General features: G+C 36.1%; 1 protein-coding gene across 2 annotated transcripts; it reads left to right on the forward strand.

The window, feature by feature from the left end:
• The first annotated feature begins 452 nt into the window (after positions 1-452).
• Positions 453-20,985, forward strand: LOC126824449 (protein smoothened). Of its 2 annotated transcripts, XM_056098317.1 has the most exons (11): positions 453-1,862; positions 9,518-9,730; positions 11,101-11,279; positions 12,546-12,762; positions 14,015-14,138; positions 14,839-14,931; positions 16,004-16,112; positions 17,157-17,339; positions 17,969-18,105; positions 18,787-18,924; positions 19,904-20,985. In XM_056098317.1, exons 1-11 carry the CDS (start codon positions 1,398-1,400, stop codon positions 20,539-20,541), a joined length of 2,496 nt encoding a protein of 831 aa, XP_055954292.1. In that variant the 5' UTR covers positions 453-1,397; the 3' UTR covers positions 20,542-20,985. The 2 variants fall into 2 exon arrangements, with proteins under 2 accessions (XP_055954292.1, XP_050409641.1); XM_050553684.2 differs by lacking the exons at positions 453-1,862; positions 9,518-9,730; positions 11,101-11,279 and adding an exon at positions 11,386-11,421.
• The last annotated feature ends 163 nt before the right edge of the window (positions 20,986-21,148 follow it).

Below are 21,148 nucleotides of genomic sequence, written 5' to 3' on the forward strand. Positions count from 1 at the left end.
TGATTTAAATGATTTAATAACAGTTAAGCCCGAGATATATTTTAATGAATAACTACTTCAACGCATGCTGTTTAGGTTTGAGAATGTTGAAAAGTAATAACGGAAGAGTTAATGTGCAGATTTGTTGTAAGCGATAGATGGGATTGTTCACCGTCGTATATAGCGTCAGTTTATAACACCTTGAGCTAATAACGATTAGTTTATCACACGAAATTGTGTGGGATGATAAATATATCACTTTAAAATTATTCCAGGATATTTAAAGTATATTAATATACCACTCTGCTGGAATGGCATAATCATAGTATATTTACAGAAGACAGGTATATATAACTTTAAATGGGACATTATAATAGGATTATTTAAAATGTATATATACGACAGTGTTGGAATGAGATAAAAGTGTAGTACATTGGATACCGTACAATAGATGCTATCTTTAAAAGGTGCATTATAGTTGCATATTTAAAATAAATTTCAATTCGTTCGTTCGTTTCTGGAGTTTTACGTCCACTTCCACCTAAGGTGATATCGTAGACATCATAAATAAATAGATTTCAAAGTGCTGGAATGTAATTATACAGTTATACACCACAGATGATAACTTTACAAGTGACAAAGGGAATTATGGTTTATTGAACATTACACTAGGATTATTTAAAATATAAGACCACTATTGCAATGAAATAAAAGTGTGGTATAAACAGTTCTATACCACAGGGAATAACTTTAAAAGATGCCATTATAGTTGGATACTTTAAAAGATGCCATTATAGTTGGATATTTAAAATATATACCCCAGTGTATCAGTTGTATACCACAGATGAACATTGTGGAGTAAAAGGGAAATATAGTTTATTGGACATTACACTATGATATTTAAAATATATACCATGCCCAGTGTTGTAATGAAATATATATATGGTATTTACACTTATATATCACAGATGATAATATTAAAAGAGACCACCACAGTTAATTAAAGGGACAAATTATAAACATTGTTGAATTAGAAGAATATCATCCAATATACTAGTATATTTTTAGTATGATAATGTTGTTTTGTTATATGATAAACTATTATCTTGAACACTATTTATAAATGTGTGAAATATCAGTGTACAGTGTTCATATTACATCTAAAAAGACAACTGTTTTAAATGATTAACCCTTCTAAAGTCTATGGATATACAGCGGACTATGGCAGGCTACAATTATGACGTGTGCTTGATTGGTTGTATTTCAAATGAGCCTACACAATATTGCTATAATTTTCTAGTTTTGAAGAAGTTTCGGCATTTGGATCAGACCAATGAAATATTGGAGTAATCTAAGACAGTTTTTTATTTGAACACCCACAAAATTTTGACAGCATCCTTGTGAACATTCCGCTCAACATGGCAATAGATATCTACAATCAAAGATGGAGCAATAATGCTTTATTATTTTTGTGCCTTTTTCTCCAATTTCTGCAGACGACAAGTGTTGAACCCGGACCTCAGTGCTTCCAAAATAATTCAACATGTATACCAATTACTGTAAAACTCTGTCTAGGAGCATCCTTGCCTATTGAAAATACTTCCATTTCATTGGCTGCCGATTCGAACTCACTCGAGGAGATTTACGAAAAACTGAAATTATGGAGTGGATTAGAGAACGCCCCCCAGTGTTGGCAAGTTGTTCAGCCGTTCTTGTGTTCCGTCTATTTGCCGAAATGTGACGCAGAAAATGAGAAGGTCGAGCTGCCGAGCAGAGAGCTTTGTGAGAGAACACGGGAGCCATGTAAAATTGTGGAATCTTTTCATAATGGTTGGCCGGAGTTTTTACAGTGTGATCAACCACATTTTGTCACTGGTTGTACAGTAAGTATTTAAAAGGGAAGGGAGAGACAGAGAGTGCGAGAGAGACAGAGAGTGCGAGAGAGAGAGATAGAGAGAGAGAGGTTTAACTTCCACTTATACAAACTAGGTTATTTCGGGACTAACATATGGTTACATTACTTACTTTCTATTATTCATTTACACATACATGTAGGGGTCTTTAGCAGTGGGAGGAAGCCAGGGGACCCAGAAAAAAACCTACTTCTTGTCACGTACAAGCGATTAATCAAAACCATGCCACCTTGACTCAATGACAAACTTATGATCCAACATACACGTGTTAACCATTCGGCCACCCTTCCCCCCACATGATTTAGGGTTACGGTTTCCAACGACAGAAGTCAGGTTGTTGTTATTAGTTCAAAATACATAGATGAAACCGGGATGCTCACTCTGCCTCAAACATACATGTACAACATTGCTTGTGTGGAAGTTCTAGAGGCTAAAGTTAATATCCAATTGACTTTAAATTTTTACACAGTGTTTAAGGTCATGAGACGAAGAAGCCTATTGATGTTGAACAATTTCGATAATTACTGTCAGACTTATCACCCTTGATCAAACTGAAAAATCTTGTGGACGCTCTTAGAGGCTGAAGTTAAATGTCCGATTGACATTAAATTTATACACAGTGTTTACGATCATGAGATGAAATTTAGCCTATTGCGTTTGAAAATTTTTCGATAATTACTACCAGAGTTGTGGCCCTTGATCACTTGAGAAATCTTGTGGATGTTCTGGAGGCTACAGTTAAAATAGATTTATACATAGTGTTTAAGCTCATGTGATAAACAATCGAAACAAATTCTGATGATTTCTGATAATTACTTAATGGGTTGTAACTCGTAATCAGATTGTAGTGTGTGGTAAATGTTTCCATTACATACAAAAGAAAAAATATGTGACAAAAATGGGAATGGGACAAAAAAAATAAGGCCCTGTGTATACATTGGCGTGCGCGTAAAAGATAACTCGGCAGTTGAAATTCGATATAAGAGTAGGTTGTAGAGCCACTGTTCGGGCAAAATTTCCCTCATAGCACACTGTATGGCGTATGCCATTCTTCTTTAGCCCAGTCGGAGTGGAACAGTAGGACGTTAAACCCCATTTCATTTCATTTCACTTTAGTACAGGTTATTCTAATTAATATATCTGGGTCTTCATTATTTTTTTTTGTACACTTGGACATTTGTTAAAGTCAATCAATGGGACCGACATTCCTTCAATCTAATCGATACCCTTTCAATACAAGTGTATATTGATGAAGTCACACCCTAATACTGGTGTCTTTATTCTAGGGGTCAAACATACGACCTCAATACTAATTTGATTATCATACTCAATAGAGTACTAGACTAAATCTCTAGACGAGATTAGGCCTGATATTTGCCTTTCATGAATTTACATACAAAGAGTTTTGTATAAGTACAATATATGTACATGTATACTGGTTTGACCCAGTACCCTGTTTGGTTCGGTACTTTTATATGTAATTACCAAACATGGTAGAAATACGTACATCGAAGTAAAGAAAAGAATGTGTAAATAAAACAATTTAAAAAAAACAAATTAAAAAGTTGGCTTGTTGAAAAGCTCTCTTACAGACTCATTGATAAACAGAAGTGAATCAATAACATAAATTAAACATACATTATGCAAGAGCTAAATCTGCCTATTGCAGATCTTTCGTTAGGCCTGAAAAGGTATCTAAATTATTAATTAAACATTTCTCTTAACATGACAAGACCATAATAAACTCTTGATGCCATCTGATGGGTCTGATTTCCATTATATTTGAATCAGCATATTCCCATTACATTATCTATTTTTTAACTATTATAGCAAGTAATACCGCTTTAATTGTTTTAAAATATATTCCATATGAAAAACGGAACCAAATAAATAATGTACAGGACGAAATGTTGATTCACTTGAGCCTAAAGAAGCTGAACTTAACAGGGAACCAAGTTTAACTTTGTCATATGTTATTTCTGTTCAGGGCGGTTGGATGGCTTAGTGGTTAGCATGTGCACGCTGTATCATTAAGTCTGTGATTGAGTCAACTGGGGTGGTTTCGAATCCCCGGTTGTACGTGACAAGGAGTAGGGTCGCCTGTCCAACCTCGTGGATTTTCTTCGGTTTCCTCCCACTGCTAAAGACCCCTACGTGCAAGCGAATTATAGAAATAAAATTGAACCATATGTAAGTCCCGAAATGACCTAGTTTGTGTCGAGTGGACATTAAACCCCATTTCTCTCTCTCTCTATTTTTGTTTATGTTTGGTCAAATCATTAACCATCTAGAGCAGTGATTCTCAACCAGTGTGCCGGGGCACACAGGTGTGCCGGGGCACACAGGTGTGCCGAAAGATCTTCCTAAGTGTGCCGCGAAATTTTGAACGGCACACTAAGACAATTTCTCACCAAGGAAGCCAGTTATTTGACTGATGAAATTCGAAACACTGCAATAAAGTAAGTTCATAGCTGTGTTTGACTTTTGAGTCATTCTATGTATCTATGACTAGTCTGTGTCTACGGTTGTATGCCGTCTATGACTTGCCATATTTTTATTTTCCAAAATTCAAATATTTTTCATATATATTTAGCCAGGTGTGCCGCTATTTTTTCATGTGGTCCAGGGTGTGCCGTTGGCACAAAAAGGTTGAGAACCACTGATCTAGAGTCATGTTTACGGAAAAACATGTTTTGGACTGTGATAATTTTCTACCTTTGACATGGCTCATTATAAATCAAAATAAATATAAACAAACAAATCCTGTTTAATCAAATTACAGAATAGCATATTTTGCATCGTGAAATACCAAATTATTTTAATTTTCTGGATGCAAATTGACTGACGATTTGATTTTTCACATGGACTTTTTCAATGCTAGTTGGTAAAAGTGTCCGAAAAGACATCCCAGACTACTGTAGTAGATATTCTTTTAATAAAGTACCTCAGAGTACCGGTTTTAACAAATTGACTAACAAACTGATTTCTCAGTTGGCCATTTTCATTACCATTTGGACATTGACTGATACAACTGTTCGAAAAACAGCTCAGACTAAAGTAGAAGATATTCTTAATAAAGTACTTAACAGTACGGATATTAAAAAATTGACTAACAAGTTGATTTCTCGGTCGGACAATGACTGGTAAAACTGTCCGAAAAGCCAGTCCCAACTAATGCAAAAGATATTGTTGAATAAAGTACCTCAGAGAACCGGCCGGTAGTCTGGGAGTATTGAGAAACTGATTTCTCAGATGGACATTTTCAATGGTGTAACATGGTTGGTAAAAATGGCTGAACAGACAGCCCTTACTACTCTAGTAGATATTGTTTAATGAAGCACATTGTATTCTGGATTACCATTAGACTAGTCACTAGAGTATTGATAAATTGACAATTTGATTTCTCAAATTACCAGTTGGAAATTGACTGGTAAAAATGCCCGAAAAGACAGTCCTAAATAATAGAGTAGATATTGTTTAACAAAGTACCTCGGAGTATCTATAGTATTGAAAAGTTGGCAGACATTTTCATTGCCAGTCGGACATTGTTTGATAAAAATGTCCAAAAAGACAGCCCTGACTATTGTAGTAGTTTAATAAAGTACATCGGTAGTCTGTTATATTGACAAATGATTAACATACACGTTATTCAGTAAATTTTTATGTCAACACTCATCGTGACACTTGTATTGTGTATTGAGATATAGATAATGGTATTGATATACTTGTTGTAATAAACCATACATGTATGTATACAGACAGACATGATTGATAGTTCACAGACAAAGACTTTCTTTCATTAAACACTTAATATCAAAATAGAGAGAGAGAGAGAGAGAGAGAGAGAGAGGTGAATAAAGATTTAGTTTAATCGGGGACTAACATATGGTTCAATTTTATTTCATTAATTTGCTTGCAGAAAGGAAGGGGTCTTTAGAAGTTGTAGAAAACTGAAGGACCCAAAGAAAACAAACAAACTAGGTCATATTGGGACTAACATGTGGTTCAATTTTATTTCAATAATTCGCTTGCACGCAGGGGTCTTTTATCAGTGTGAGGATACCAGAGGAGCTGGAGGAGAAAACTCACAAAGTTGGATGGGCAACTCTAATCCTTGTCACAGACAAAGACTTTCTTTCATTGAATATTTAATATCAAAAGAACTGAATCATTTCCCCAAAACTATTTTCATTTCTCATCTTTTTGTTCTTTAGAAAATATATTCTAACTTGTGAATTAGATGCATAAAGAACTTGATAAATAAGCCTTATAGTTGAGAAAAGAGAGATTGGATGGCTGAATGGTGTATCAAGTCTGTCATTTAGTAAATTGGCATGGTTTTAATTTCTGGGATAAAAAAAAAGAACATATTTGATGCTTTCTGAAAGCAGCTGATCGTCATTTGCATTTTTTGGACAATATCTATTTGATTATTTAACATTTAATTAAAGATGCATTATATAAGATTTAGAGAAAGAGCTGGCCATTCTTGCTATAATACCTGGTAGTTCAAAAATATACCGTAAAACGAGGTGACTTTGGACAATTTTCACACAAAATTAATTCTAAATTTTGGAATTAAATGGATTCCTTATTGAAAATTTCATTCAAATAACTTTATTCTGAGCCAAGTTATCACTGTTTGTAGTTTTGACAAGATGTGTGTATTGATTGTTTATTATCATAACCATGGTACTGGTATATATGGCTGAATGGTTAGCGTGCGCACGCTGTATCATAAAGTCTGTTATTGAGTCGACTGGCGTGGTTTCGAATCTCCGGTTGTACGTGACAAGGAGTAGGGTCACCTGTCCAACCTCGTGGGTTTTCTCCGGGTCCTCCGGTTTCCTCCCACTGCTAAAGACCCCTACGCGCAAGCGAATTATTGGAATAAAATTAAACCATATGTTAGTCCCGAAATGACCTAGTTTGTGTCGAGTGGACGTTAAACCCCATTTCTCTCTCTCTCTGTATATTCAAGGCATAGTATCGCTTCCACATTTGTAAATCAAATCATTAAATGGTTGAACAGTTCTAATGTAGATAAAATCAAGAGTATCCGATGGCATTGAGAGTTGATTACGGTCTTGTCATGTTAATAAATGTCTAATTAATAATTTATATAACATTTAAGGCCTAAAGAAAGACCTGTAATAGACAGATTTAGCTCATGCATAATGCCTGTTTAATTGGCTTTAGAGAATCGTCTTTCACAATATTGCATTTAGCAAGTGATTAACAATCCTTCAAATAACGATCAGACATTTTAATGAGGTCATTGGGTTGACCACGTCACTCATTAGTTATTATCGCCTGTCCAACCTTGTGGGTTTTCTCCGGGTCCTCCGGATAATGCAAGCGCGTTGTATCATAAGGTCTTTCATTGAGTCAACTGGCATGGTTTCGATTCCTCGGTTGTATTTGACAAGGAGTAGGGTCGCCTGTCCAACCTTGTGGTTGTTCTCCGGGTCCTCTGGTTTCCTCCCACTGCTAAAGACCCCTATGCACAAGCAAATTATTGAAATAAAATTAAACCATATGTTAGTCCCGAAATGACCTAGTTTGTGTCGAGTGGACATTAAACCTCATTTCTTTCTCTCCCTCTCATTAGTTATTATTAGCACTGGCCCAGCTAGAACCCAATAGATTCTATTCAATTCACAAGAAGTCCGATCAAACTATGACAATAAAAAGATATATATTGTTCTTTAAGGAGCTCATTAGGTTAACCATCACTGACCCGGAACCCCAAATCTTCCATTCACATCAAATGAAGGCCGAGCCAACCATGAAAATAAAAAAAGGACTTGATATTGTTCCTTAAAATATTGACTAGTAGTACTAACCCAGTTACAATCCAAAAGATTCTATTCATGTTAAATGAGGCCGATCCAACCATGAAAATAAAAAAGTGATTAGTATTGAACCTGTCAATGGATTAAACTTCAATCCCTCAGATGACCATGAGGGACTTTAATGGACTTGTGGAGTTGACCACCTCATTCATCACATAAACAGAAGGCCAATCCAATCATGAAATGAATAAAGATATAACTATTGATCTTTGAAATATGTAATGTTATTATTTTAGACCGATACACATACGAAGGATTAAACTTATACCCCTCAAATACATGATCAGAGGCTTTAAAGTTACAATTTCATAAATTTAAGTTATATTTTTAAAATGTATTAAAATAAAGCCCTAGAATAGATGGTATCTATAAACAGTCCTACCTTGTTAAAGAATAATCCTATTAATCCTATAATTCACTATTGCCAGTTGAGAAATTGGCAAAAATATCATTTTCAACTTCAAGTTCAAACGTTTGAAGATAGCTATTCCATGGTAGGGAATAGAAAAATTATTTCCGGGGTGAAACATTTTTGAGTGTGAGAATGATAACTATGATCGTATAATAGCAAGTTGACAACCTATTGAGCAAAAGACATAGAAATAATTATGTTTTGACTTTCTTAGAAAATATGAAATTCTCACTTTAAAGGATTTGAGAATTTGAGGGGTTGACCACCTCACATAAAATGAAGGCCAATCCAATCATGAAATAAAGAAAAATACTACTACTGATCTTTGATACGAAGGATTAAACTTATACCCCTCAAATGTGTGATCAGAGGCTTTAAAGGATATGTGGGTTTGACCACCTCACATAAATGGAGGCTAATCCAATCATGAAATAAAAAAAGATTCTATTGATCTTTGTATTAAATTATTTTAGACATATTTACGAAGGATTAAACTGTAATAACTCAGATGCATGATTAAGGGCTTTAAAAACTTGTGAGGCTTGCCATTTCTCATCATTTTATAAATGTCACTGACACGGAAATTGAGGCCTATCCAATCGTAAAAATAAAAACGAACTGACCCAGCTAAACCCATGGCTAAGATATTCTGTTCATATCAAATGGGGCTGATCCAAGCATAAAAATAAAACTACTTTTAATATTGGTTGTTAAAATACTGATTATTAGTAGTACTACTAACCCAGATAGAATCCAAAGCCAGGATTCCATTCATGGCAAATGGAAATTGAAAAATGATAATATTGATAAACTATACACATACTCATGGAAAAACAGCTACTTATTTATTTGGGGGAAGTTTCGAAGGGTATTCTCTCAACTTAAACATGCATTATGCAAGAGCTAAATCTTCCTATTTCAGGTCTTTCTTTAGGCCTGAAATGTTATCTAAATTATTAATTAGACATTAATTAACCTATCCAGGCCTACGATCTTTAGTGGATTGTAAGCCGATTTACTGCATAACTTTCCTTCTCATTAAACGATTAAATGGATAATCGAGACTATGCTGTTTATCGTACTGACTTCAGTAATGATGACCGAGGCTTATGGGAATTTCAGTCGCTTAGTTCTCGGTTCATAGTGGATCAATTTGAATGAAATTTACACCAAATTGCCTTCTACCTTATCTAGTTTTTAACTATTATAGTGAGAACTGCCAACTCGTTACCGAATCTCCCATAATGTATCTTTAATCAAACTAATACAGTAATACAAAAATTGCTCTATCCAGTTACTAAATGCCTTTCAAAGAATGATAATATTGATGTTTAAAATCTGTAATGTTATTATTTCAGACTGATACATATGAAGGATTAAACTTCAATACATCCGGAAGATGTGAATATCCGTTGATATTAACAGAGAATAAAGATAGTTGGTTTACGGATGTACCTGGTTGTGGAATACCATGTCAGAATCCACTGTTTAGTCAACAAGAACACGATGAAGTCCATGCTTTTATAGCTGTATTTGGTTGTATATGTCTTGTCTGTACCTTGTTCACTGTGGTAAGTAATTTATGATTTTATAACAGTATTTGGTTCTATATCTGTACCTTGTTCAATGTGGTAAGTAATTCATGGAATGAATGAGATAGAGAGTGGAAATGGTTAGTGCTAAATGATAAGGCCAGTTCAATTTTTCGTCATACTGCTAATCCCATCCCTAACCCTAACCCTGGACCTAGCCCCTATGTTTACCCTAACCCTAACCTACAATCTCGCCAACAATCACATACCCTAACCTTATTTACATCTCAGCGACCTTGACAAAAATTGAGCTGGCCTTAACAAATGGATTTAGCCAGGTGGAAATAGTGTTTTATGATGAGAGAGAGATAATATCTCTGTTTAAGTAGAGAAAAATGAAATGGAAGAGAGTGGAAATATCTTGGTTTGAGTAGAGAGAAATGAAATGAAATGAAATGGGGTTTAACAACCTACTGTCTTGCTCCGACTGGGCTAATATGCCAGCCATACAGTGTGATATTTGAAAAATTTTGCCCGGACAGCAGCAGAAATGAAATGAAATGGGGTTTAACATCCTACTTTGAAGCACTAACTGCACTAATTTTGCCCGTCAGCAGGGTTTCTGGCTGCTATTCGTTGAATTCCAAATGTTAACAGTTCTTTTATGTGCATGCCAATTTGTATATAGGACCTCGACTTTTCATCCTATCTAAATAACTAGACACTGTTTCTTGCCTGGTCCTCCATGTGGGCATTATTGTCAATGGAAAAGCGTGCTGGAAAATTTGAGGAACTCTCTCAGACAACACCAGGATAGGCTCAGGGACCTCATGGTTAGTGATTCAGCATCTAATCTAATTAAGTCACCTTGGCTAGTAAATTCATGAACGTACTGATGACATTTGTCAAAATTTTGCAACACTGTGGCTTAGCGAGTAACTGCAAACACACACATACATACATGTTCCTGAAGCAACGACCGTGAGTTTTACAACATCTAGACATTGCTACACTGCTTTGCAATTCCCGAACTTATAGCTGTGTTATCTCCCTTTACCGCAGACATGTGAACAGTAGCTTCCAATTAGAGGTTGTGACACAAACACACTCAAATGAAATATGGCAACCTTCACAGAAACCCTCACGTTGAACGAACCTTGCACTTTGCAACTCAATTATCACAGGTGACATTTTAGCTTGAAGCATGAGACTGTATTCCTGATGATAGAGGAATCTGATAGGGCCCCAAGCGGGGTCAGCACCCAATCGGAATTAGTGCCAGAATATGCGGGGTATTACGTGAAGGGGTTGATAAGATGTACGGAGTTAAAGCGAGATCAAGCCTTCTATTGAAGATAACACATGTCATGCTTTAACACTAATCACAAATTTTGTTCTTTGTTTTCCAGTTAACTTTTATAATAGATTGGAAGAATGCCAGTCGTTATCCAGCTTTAATATTGTTTTATATCAACGCCTGTTTCTTCGTGGGAAGTATCGGATGGTTGGCACAGTTTGCTGGTGATGCCAGACAGGATATCGTCTGTCGCTCTGATGGAACAGCTAGAATGGGAGAACCGAGATTAGGGTAAAAACATTAGAGTTTTGATTTTGATAAGAATTCACGATTTATAAAATATTATTAAAGATTCCATGCTTAGCTATAGTATTATTGTTATTCTCTGATGTCGCTCTGATGGAACAGCTAGAATGGGAGAACCGAGATTAGGGTAAAAACATTAGAGTTTTGATTTTGATAAGAATTCACGATTTATAAAATATTATTAAAGATTCCATGCTTAGCTATAGTATTATTGTTATTCTTGCAACTGCCACATCAATATGCTCATATTCACTTTACAAAGACATATTAGAGTTCATATTAGTTTTGAATACCCCAATTTCACTGAAGTTGTCTTATTTAAAGACTTGAAAATTTAGAGCTATAGAATCCCTTGAAACTACAATATTGTGAATGTTGAATCTCTAATCAATCTAATTAAAACACAGATCCTATTTCGTTTCGTTTTTTATAGTTCAAAATTTTAATTTTACTTGTCTTTACTACACTAGGATCTGGAAGAGTTGTTATCATTGACATGTTCTGAAAGATGGGAGGGAATAGCTAATGAAACGGTCTGTTCCGACGAGCTTTAGGCGTGTTTTGCCCGAAACTGTGGGTAATCCACTCTAGTAACATCAATGCTGATTGGTTAATCAAATGTCTGATGTCATAGGGTCAAAAGCTGCTCGTATGACCTCTGACATGACCTATCGCTACAACCGGTCAGATCTTCATGTAGTGTAGGGCATCGAAAGTATATAAAAAAAAAAAAAAAATGAAATATAGATCAGTATTTTAATCAGATTGTTCTCTAATAGGAATATCAATCCAACAATGGTTCAATTCCGTTTAGTTTATACAAAGATAAGACGAATTGAAAATTTCCATGGAACTATGCAGTATAGCAATCATATCAATCCAACAATGGTTCAATTCCGTTTAGTTTTTACAAAGATAAGATGAATTGAAAATTTCCATAGATCTATGCAGTATAATAGGTGAAAACTACAATATTGTGAGTGTTGAATCTCTAATAGGAATATCAATCCCACAATGGTTCCATTCCATTCAGTATTTACAAAGTTATGACAATTGAAAATTCCATCGATCTATGCTGTATAATAGGTGATGACAATCATAGCAGAAAACCCTTCACACAAAACTCATTTTATTTAAAAGTATGAAATTTCTAACCTTTAGGAAAAATAAAATTAATGCAGCCTAGCCACCTAGCTAAAATTAGGAATAAGCCATTTAGTCCCAATTCCTGACACATTTGTTTATTTTTAGGTCAGGATCGACGTCATGTACAATAGTATTTTTAATGGTGTATTATACGATGATGGCAGGAGTGATATGGTTCGTAATGTTAGCGTATTCCTGGCATCTCACCTTTAAATCATTGGGAACACCTACAGATTATCTGTCGAGTAAAACAGCTTACTTTCATCTCATCAGTTGGCTACTACCACTAGTATTATCTATAATATGTCTTTCTATGTCAGAGGTTAGTATTATCTAGATTCTTTCATGCTACACCAATTTTACATCTCACTTTTCTAGTATTATCTAGATTTGTTTATGCTACACCGATTTTACCTCACAAGTATCATCTAGATTTTTTCAAGCTACACCAATTATACCTCACAAGTATTATCTAGATTTTTTCATGCCACACCAATTTTACCTCCCAAGTATTATCTAGATTTGTTTATGCTTCACCAATTTTACCTCACAAGTATTATCTAGATTTTTTTATGCTATACCAATTTTACCTCGCACTATTCTAGTATTATCTAGATTTTTTCATGCTACACCAATTTTACCTCACACTTTTCTAGTATTATATTGATTTTTTCAAGCTACACCAATTTTACCTCGCAAGTATTATCTAGATTTTTTCATGCCACACCAATTTTACCCCACAAGTATTATCTAGAATTTTTCATGCCACACCCTGCACTATTCTAGTGTTTTCTATATTTTTTCATGCTACCCCAATTTTACCTCGCAGTTTTCTAGTATTATCTAGATTTTTTTAGAGCTACACCAATTTTACCTCCACGATTCTAGTAATATCTAGATTTTTTTTATGCTATACCAATTTTACCTCGCACTATTCTAGTATTATTTAGATTTTTTCATACTGCACCAATATTACCTCGCACCATTCTGCTACACCATTTTTACCTCAGGCTATTCTAGTATTATCTAGATTTTTTCTGCTACACCAATTTTATCTCGCACTTTTCCAGTAATATATATATATATATATTTGTTCATGCTATCACGGGCTTAACCATGTAATCTTTCTTTTGATTGGTTAATTAATAGCAGTTAATTAATTAACTGACTAGAAATAATAAGATTGGCAAATTGGTTTCAAAGTTATCATATAGTCTCATTTGAACAGCCTGCATAATCAGCAGATTGTTGGTGATAGTCCGAGTGGTATATGATTTATATAATATAGTCTGAGTTGTATATAATATAGCCTGAGTGGTGTATGTTTTATAGTCTGAGTGGTATATAATTTATATAATATAGTCTGAGTTGTATATAATATAGCCTGAGTGGTGTATGTTTTATAGTCTGAGTGGTATATGATTTATATAATATAGTCTTGAGTGGTATATGATTTATATAATACATGTATAGTCTGAGTAGTATTTGATTTATATAATATAGTCTGAGTGGTATATGATGTATATAATATAGCCTGAGTGGTATATGATTTATATAATGATCTATTATTACAGATTGATGGTGATAGCTTGAGTGGTATATGTTTTGTGGGGTATATGAAACATGGTATAAGAGCAGGGTTTGTTTTAACACCTATAGCTGTTGTATTAATAACAGGTCTCTTCTTCCTCTTGAAAGGTAGGCGATAAACTTCTCCTCTGATCTCACAGAATACACAGAGCACATGAATACAATTATTGTTTTCTACTGAGCGACATTTCTATGTGCTTGATGAAGACTTGAGATTAAATGAAATGGGTTTTAATGTCCTACTGTTCTGCTCCGCCTGGGATAATGAAGACAGGCATATGTCATACAGTGTGCTATGAGGGAAATTTTGCCTTGACAGCGGCGCTACAGCCTACTCTTATATCGAATTCCAACTGCCAAGGGATCTTTTACGTGCACGCCAATGTGTACACAGGGCCTCGTTTTTTGTACCATCTGAATGACTAGACAGCTGTACTTGTCCGGCCCGACTGTCCTGCACCACTGACAAAGGAGAACCACGGCAGAAAATCCTGATGAACTTTCTCGGCCAAGAGTGGGAGCAAACCCGCGACCTCCAGACTAGCGAGCCAGTGTCTTACCAACTTAGCATGAGATTGAAACTACACTGCTTAACTCCATAACAAACCTTATGGTCTGAAGCGCACACATTAGACCACTTGGCCACCAAACTACAAGAAATAAATACAGTAATTTATCTCTTGTTCATCAAGATGTTGGTCTTAAAGCTAGTTTAGATATTTTAATATCTAAAAGTCAAATCTTCCATTGTTTTTTTTCTGAACTGTCAACTCCGTTCTTTGTATACAATTCTCTAATTTGATTTCAGGTTTGATAACTCTGATCAAGATACGTAAAGAGGCGAACATATTTATTAGTCCTAAAGCTACGTCCAAAATCAGAGAAACTATATTAAGACTAGGTGAGAACATATTAAAATAAAATTGGTGCCATATAGCAAACTGTTGAAGTCGAGTGTATTAAGGAAATTAGACATCTATACTGGGCTTATGAAGACAGGCTTACACCCTGCAGTGTGCTATGAGGGAAATTCTGCCCGAACAGCGGCTTGAAGGCCTACTCTTATATCGACTTCCAACTGCCAAGGGATCTTTTACGTTAATGCAAATGTGTACACAGGACCTTGTTTATTTTTCCCATTCGAACACCTAGACAGCTGTCCTTGTCAGGTCCTCCGTCCTGCACCATTGACAAGGGAAAAAACGCTGAAAATCCTGATGAATTTTCTCGACCAACACAGGAAGTAAACCCACAACCTCCACGCTAGCAAGCCAATGTCTTACTCACTGAGCCACCGTGGCTCCCTGCTACTTGTATGCACCAACTGGGCTAATGAAAACAGGCATACCATGCATCATGCAGTGTGCTATGAGGACAAGTGAGCCTGGACAGCTGTGGTATGACCTACTGTGCCATATAGCAAACTGTTGGAAGTGTATAAGCGAAGTTAGGCATTTATATGAAATGAGATGGGTTTTTATGTCTTACCTTTCTGCTCCAACCAGGTTAATGAAGACAGGCATACACCATGGGTCAGGTCTAAATTTTATGGCCACCTGCAGATTTCGTCATGGTCGCTAGATGCATGCCAACATGTAGGGTACATGGGGCCGGTATTTTTGTCCCATGCGAACGACTAAACACTATTCCTTGTCAGGCCCACTGACAAGGGGAAATAAAGAATGCTGGAAACATTCTCAGCCAACACTGGGATCGAGCCCAAGACCTGCAGGTTAGCGAGCTAACGCCTTAGTCACTGAGCCACTGTGGCTCCTCTCACCGAGTTCAACTCAACACTGCACAGAACAGAGAAGACAAAACAGTGGCAAGAAGTTTGAATTTGAATGACATCTTGGTTTTACTCGAGACGGGACAAAACAATTGTTTGATATTTTAATGCATTTACATGAAATCTTGACATTAATCAGCAAAAATTTAAAGCTTCATTAATTCTTCTTCATTTTATCTTTCAGGTATATTTTCATGTTTAGCGTTGTTTTTTGTCTTGGTAACATTTTCCGTCCATGTGTATACGTTTGCCAATGAGAATTTATGGCGTGAAAGTTATACATCTTATTATAAGTAAGTATCCTTATATTATTATTTTAGCGTTTACCGAGATTCTATCCGGATTATCTCCCTTATTATTGTTAAATCATCTGACGTTCTAACTCATGATGTCAACTGGCAGACTATTGCCATTCAGAAGACTACCGCCTTCAAAACAGGTCACAATGTTTCTATTTCGTCTTTCTTGTAAAACATTATTTTGTTTTCCATTATGAGAGAGAGAAATGGGGTTTAACATCCACTCTACACAAACTAGGTCATTCAGGGTTCAATTTTATTTCAATAATTCGCTTGCGCGTAGGGGTCTTTAGCAGTGAGAGGAAACCGGAGGACCCAGAGAAAACCCACGATGATGGACAGGCCACCTTACTCCTTGTCACGTACAACCGGGAAATTCAAATCACACAAGTTGACTCAATGACAGACCTTATGATACAGTGCACACATACTAACCATTTGGCCATCCACCCCCCCTGTTTTCCATTATGAATGAAACCTGTATCATTACAGCCCCGGGACTGTACATCGCAATGGATGCTTACGGCTGGCCCCCGGGTCCATTCAATTTATTTGATATCTGTTGATTATTTCTTGCAATGTCTGTGTAGTTTTTCCGCAGGTTTGTCTTGTTGGTTTTGTTTTGAGTGCAGTGCACTTACTATTAAAGTCTCACTGGCGTCATTTTAAACAGACATTATGCAAGAGCTAAATCTGCCTATTGCAGGTCTTTCTTTAGGCCTTAAATATTATCTAAATGATTAGACATTACAGAACTTACCAAGACTATATCCAACTCTCGATGCCATCAGATTTATGCTCTAGTTTTAAATACATTTTCCGGTTAATGATTTGATGTAAAAATGGATAATCGAGACTTTGTTTATTATCGTAACAACAATAGCAATGACAATCGAGGCTATATGTTTCAATTTTATTTCAATAATTTGCTTGTGCATAGAGGTCTTTAGCTGTGGGAGGATACTAGAGATTTTCTATTGAACTTATAGATTCATGAATTTAAATCTTGTGTTAGTACATTATGTTTATCTGTTACAGATGTAAAGCCAATGTAACAATCGCACATTCAGATAATTCTACAGAATCCTGCCATATTGAAAATCATCCAAGTATTGTTGCCATGGAAATACATATTTTTGCATTTTTTGGTGCTGGTATCGTAATGAGTTCCTGGTCTTGGAATAAATCTACTCTCTCCTCATGGGAAAGATTTCTCCGAATGTAAGTTGACCAATTTAACAATAATTTTAAGGATAAAGCGTATTAATTTAACACCCTATCTTCCAGAAGTAAAATCTAGCAAATTTCTATTTATTTTCTTGAAGCCATGAGAAAGATTTTACAGTGTGGTTTCCCCTTTTCAGTGGTACAGGACAGGGGGCCAGACAAGGGACAGCATATATTCAATCGGATGGGATGAGAAATTGAGGTCCCGTGGCAGTTGGAATTTGATATAAGAGTAGACTGTAGCGCGGCCTTGGCTGGGCAGAATTTACCCCATAACAAACTGCATGGCTTACGCCCATCTTCATTAAATATTCAAAAGGTGCCTATTCTAGTGAGCCCAGCTAAGCGAAGCTGATCTTCTCGTGTTGTTAGATGGATCTTGTGATCGCAACAGCAGACATTGTGTTGCTGTTTGGCTGCAATGCCAAAATTTTGCGCTGGGCTTTGGTATGCGAAGACAATTCTTTATTTTGCAGCTTTGCTTAGCGGATTGTAAATCGGCCTTAACAATGCAGCTGTATCTTGACAAGATTAGATATGCAGTGAGACACAGTAACAGGACCAAATGGAGATTCTTCTTATCTCATCTTTGGTTTAATTGTCTTAATTGTCTTTTGTTTCAGGGTTTTCCGCAAGCCGTCCAATAAACCAGTCAAGTTAAAGAAACATAAAATGATCGCGCAGGCGTTTGAGAAACGTAGAGATGTCAATAATGGTCGTATGTCTATAAGTTTTCACAGTACACATGATGATCCATTAGGTAATATATTATAGAAGTATTTCAACTAGTTAAAGGCTCAATGCATCTCGATGCATCATTTGCATTTTCGCTGAAATATCAAATTTCTCACACTAAAAAAGTACTCAGATTGATTATTTTATATTTGATTAAGAAAACAAAATCAAAATACCAGACCTAGATAATCTCCCAGCTTATATTCAATCGGTTAGCCATGGTGGCTTAGTGGGTAAGACGCTAGCTCGCTAGCCTGGAGGCCGGGTGTTCGATCCCTGCATTGGCCCAGAAAGTTCATCCTGATTTTCCGACGTGGTTTCCCCTTGTCAGCGGTGCAGAACGGAGGGCCTGACAAGGACAGCTGTCTAGTCCTTCGGATGAGACAAAAAAACGAGGTCCCGTGTATACATTAGAATGCACGTAAAAGATCCCTTGGCAGTTGGAATTTGATATAAGAGTAGGTGATAGTGCCGCTGCCCGGGCAAAATTTCCCTCATAGCACACTGTATGGCGTATGCCCGTCTTCATTAGCCCAGTATAGAAGCAGAACAGTAGGACGTTAAACCCCATTTCATTTCATTTCATTATTAACTAGGCCCAGCAGGTTTCCCTGCTACCAATAAATCTCCCAGCTTATATTCAATAGGATATGAACTAGTACGTCCATCTTTAAATGTTAAAATTTTATTGACCATTAATTTACAGGTATGAAGTTTGATCTAGACAGTGCCAGTAGTCACGACATGTCATCAAACTTTGCCGCTGCCATGCCAAAATTAGTACGACGGCGTGGTGGGTTGATACACCCAGTGGCTGGAACAGGCAGAAGATACTCAGATTCAGGTTAGTTAGTCACACAAAATTGAAAGAGTCTCTCGTAGACTTTAGAATCCACAATGACAATTGCACTGACCCAACCAGGTCGTTCTGGGGTCAATCACGGCGGGGTTTGGATGGACGAATGGTTAGCGTGGGTGCGTTGTATCAAGGTCTGTCATTGAGTCAACTGGCGTAGTTTCGATTCCAGGTCCTCTGATTTCCTCCCACCGCTAAAGACCCCTACATGCAAGCGAATTATTGAAATAAAATTGAACCATATGTTAGTCCCGAAATAACGTAGTTTGTGTCAAGTAGAAGTTAAACCTCATTTCTCTCTCTCTCATCTAGTCCTTTGGGTGTAGGGGAAAACCAAATTCTTTGAAATTCTAATAGTGTGGCAGTTATTGACAGGTACGTTTTCCAGTCTGTCAATTTCACTGCCAGTCAGGCAAATATAAATGAAATGGAAGCCCTGCTTTGAAGTAAACGAATTTAGGCATTCATTCTCTAAATTTTTTCCTATAAATTTTATGGATCTATGATGCTCGGTGTTATTCACACTGCTAAAAGAAGTTGTCTTATATTTGTCCTTATAAAAACTGCCTATTATAGGTCTTTCTTTATGCATGAAATGTTATCTAAATTATTAATTAGACATTTATTAAAATGACAAGACCATTATCAACTCTCGATGGCATCAGATAGGCCTACTCAAGATTTTAACAAGATTAGAACAGTTTAGCCATTTAATGATTTAATTTAAAAATGGCGAAATGCGGCTAAGCCTCGAATATACCACTACCATGTTTATGATAATTTATGAATACACAATCAATGCACACATCTTGTCAAAACTACAAATATTGATAACTTGGCTCAGAATAAAGTAATATGAATGAAATTTTCAATATATTCATTTTGCATTATCTATTTTTTAACTATTATAGCAAGAACGGCCAGTTCTTTATCAAAATCTTACATAATGTATCTTTAAATGTTTCAGATGTTCAATCAGTCTGTTCTCGACGAATGTCTACAGATTCACAACTTGGTATTGGACCATCATTAGCTGAATTTGTTGCCTTAGTGAACGAAAAGGGTGATTTAAAAAAGAAGAAGAAAAAGAAGCGTAGAAGGTCCAAAAATAATAAAATACAACCGAAAGTGGAATTAAAAAATAATAAAACAGACAAATACGACAGTGATACGTCACTCAGAAGTCAAATGTCCACACACAATGTTCAATTCTCGTTCGAACGTCGGAGTATTGATGCTTTATCTCTGGCATCCAGTGTTCAGATCCCCTCGGATATCGAAGATATAGACATGCCCCCGGAAACAATCAGAAATCCAAGAGATGTTCCGAAACCGAAATACGATATTTTTACCGCTAGTAAATTCCTTCCAGAGAGTAAAGAAGTCTCTAAATTTAGTCGTCATTTACAAACAGTAAATCAAAAACTTTCCGATTTGAAAATAGAAATGACGGACACAAATTTTTTCCAGGGGTTATCTAATCACAGTGGAAAAACCTCCAATTTTACCAAACGTACAAAACGAGAGTCAAAAACAAAACAGCCGCCAAAAGTTCATGAATCTCGACTTAATGTGGAGCCGGAATTAGAATCATTGTCAGATTAAGGACTGTAGCGACGAGGATTCATCTGTGTGACGATGCATTCTTTTGTTAAAATATTTAAAATCTATTGTTACAAGTTCTGGGGAAATCCCCCTTTTGAGATACTGTGTAGCTGGCTAGTGAATAGACTGTAGCAATAAGGATTCATCGTTGTGACAGAGGCATTCTTTTGTTAAAAGATTTAAAATCTTTTGTTACAACTTCTGGGGAAATCCCTTTTTTGAGATACGGTGTAGCTGGCTAGTGAATAGACATATGAATTTGTTTGAGTGATAAGCATATCGTTTTGTTAAGATTTTAAACTTATTGTTAACAGTTCTTGGGAAATCCCCTTTTTGAGATACTGTGTAGCTGGCTGGTAATGTGTCTTTAAAATAGAGACAGGAATTTGTCTGAGTGATGGATGTATTGTTTTAATCTGTTGTTAAAAATTCTAGGGAAACCCCCTTTTTATACGTCCACATTCATAATGTGAACGTATTATGCCGTCGCCCCTGTCTGTGTGTGTGTGTGTGTGTATGTATGTATGTGTGTGTGTGTGTGTGTGTGTGTGTGTGTGTGTGTGTGTCTGTGGTTCGCCTACAGGGCGCAATTCTTCATGGATTTTCT

This window comes from Patella vulgata, chromosome 1 (assembly GCF_932274485.2).
Source record: "Patella vulgata chromosome 1, xgPatVulg1.2, whole genome shotgun sequence".
NCBI lineage: Eukaryota > Metazoa > Mollusca > Gastropoda > Patellidae > Patella > Patella vulgata.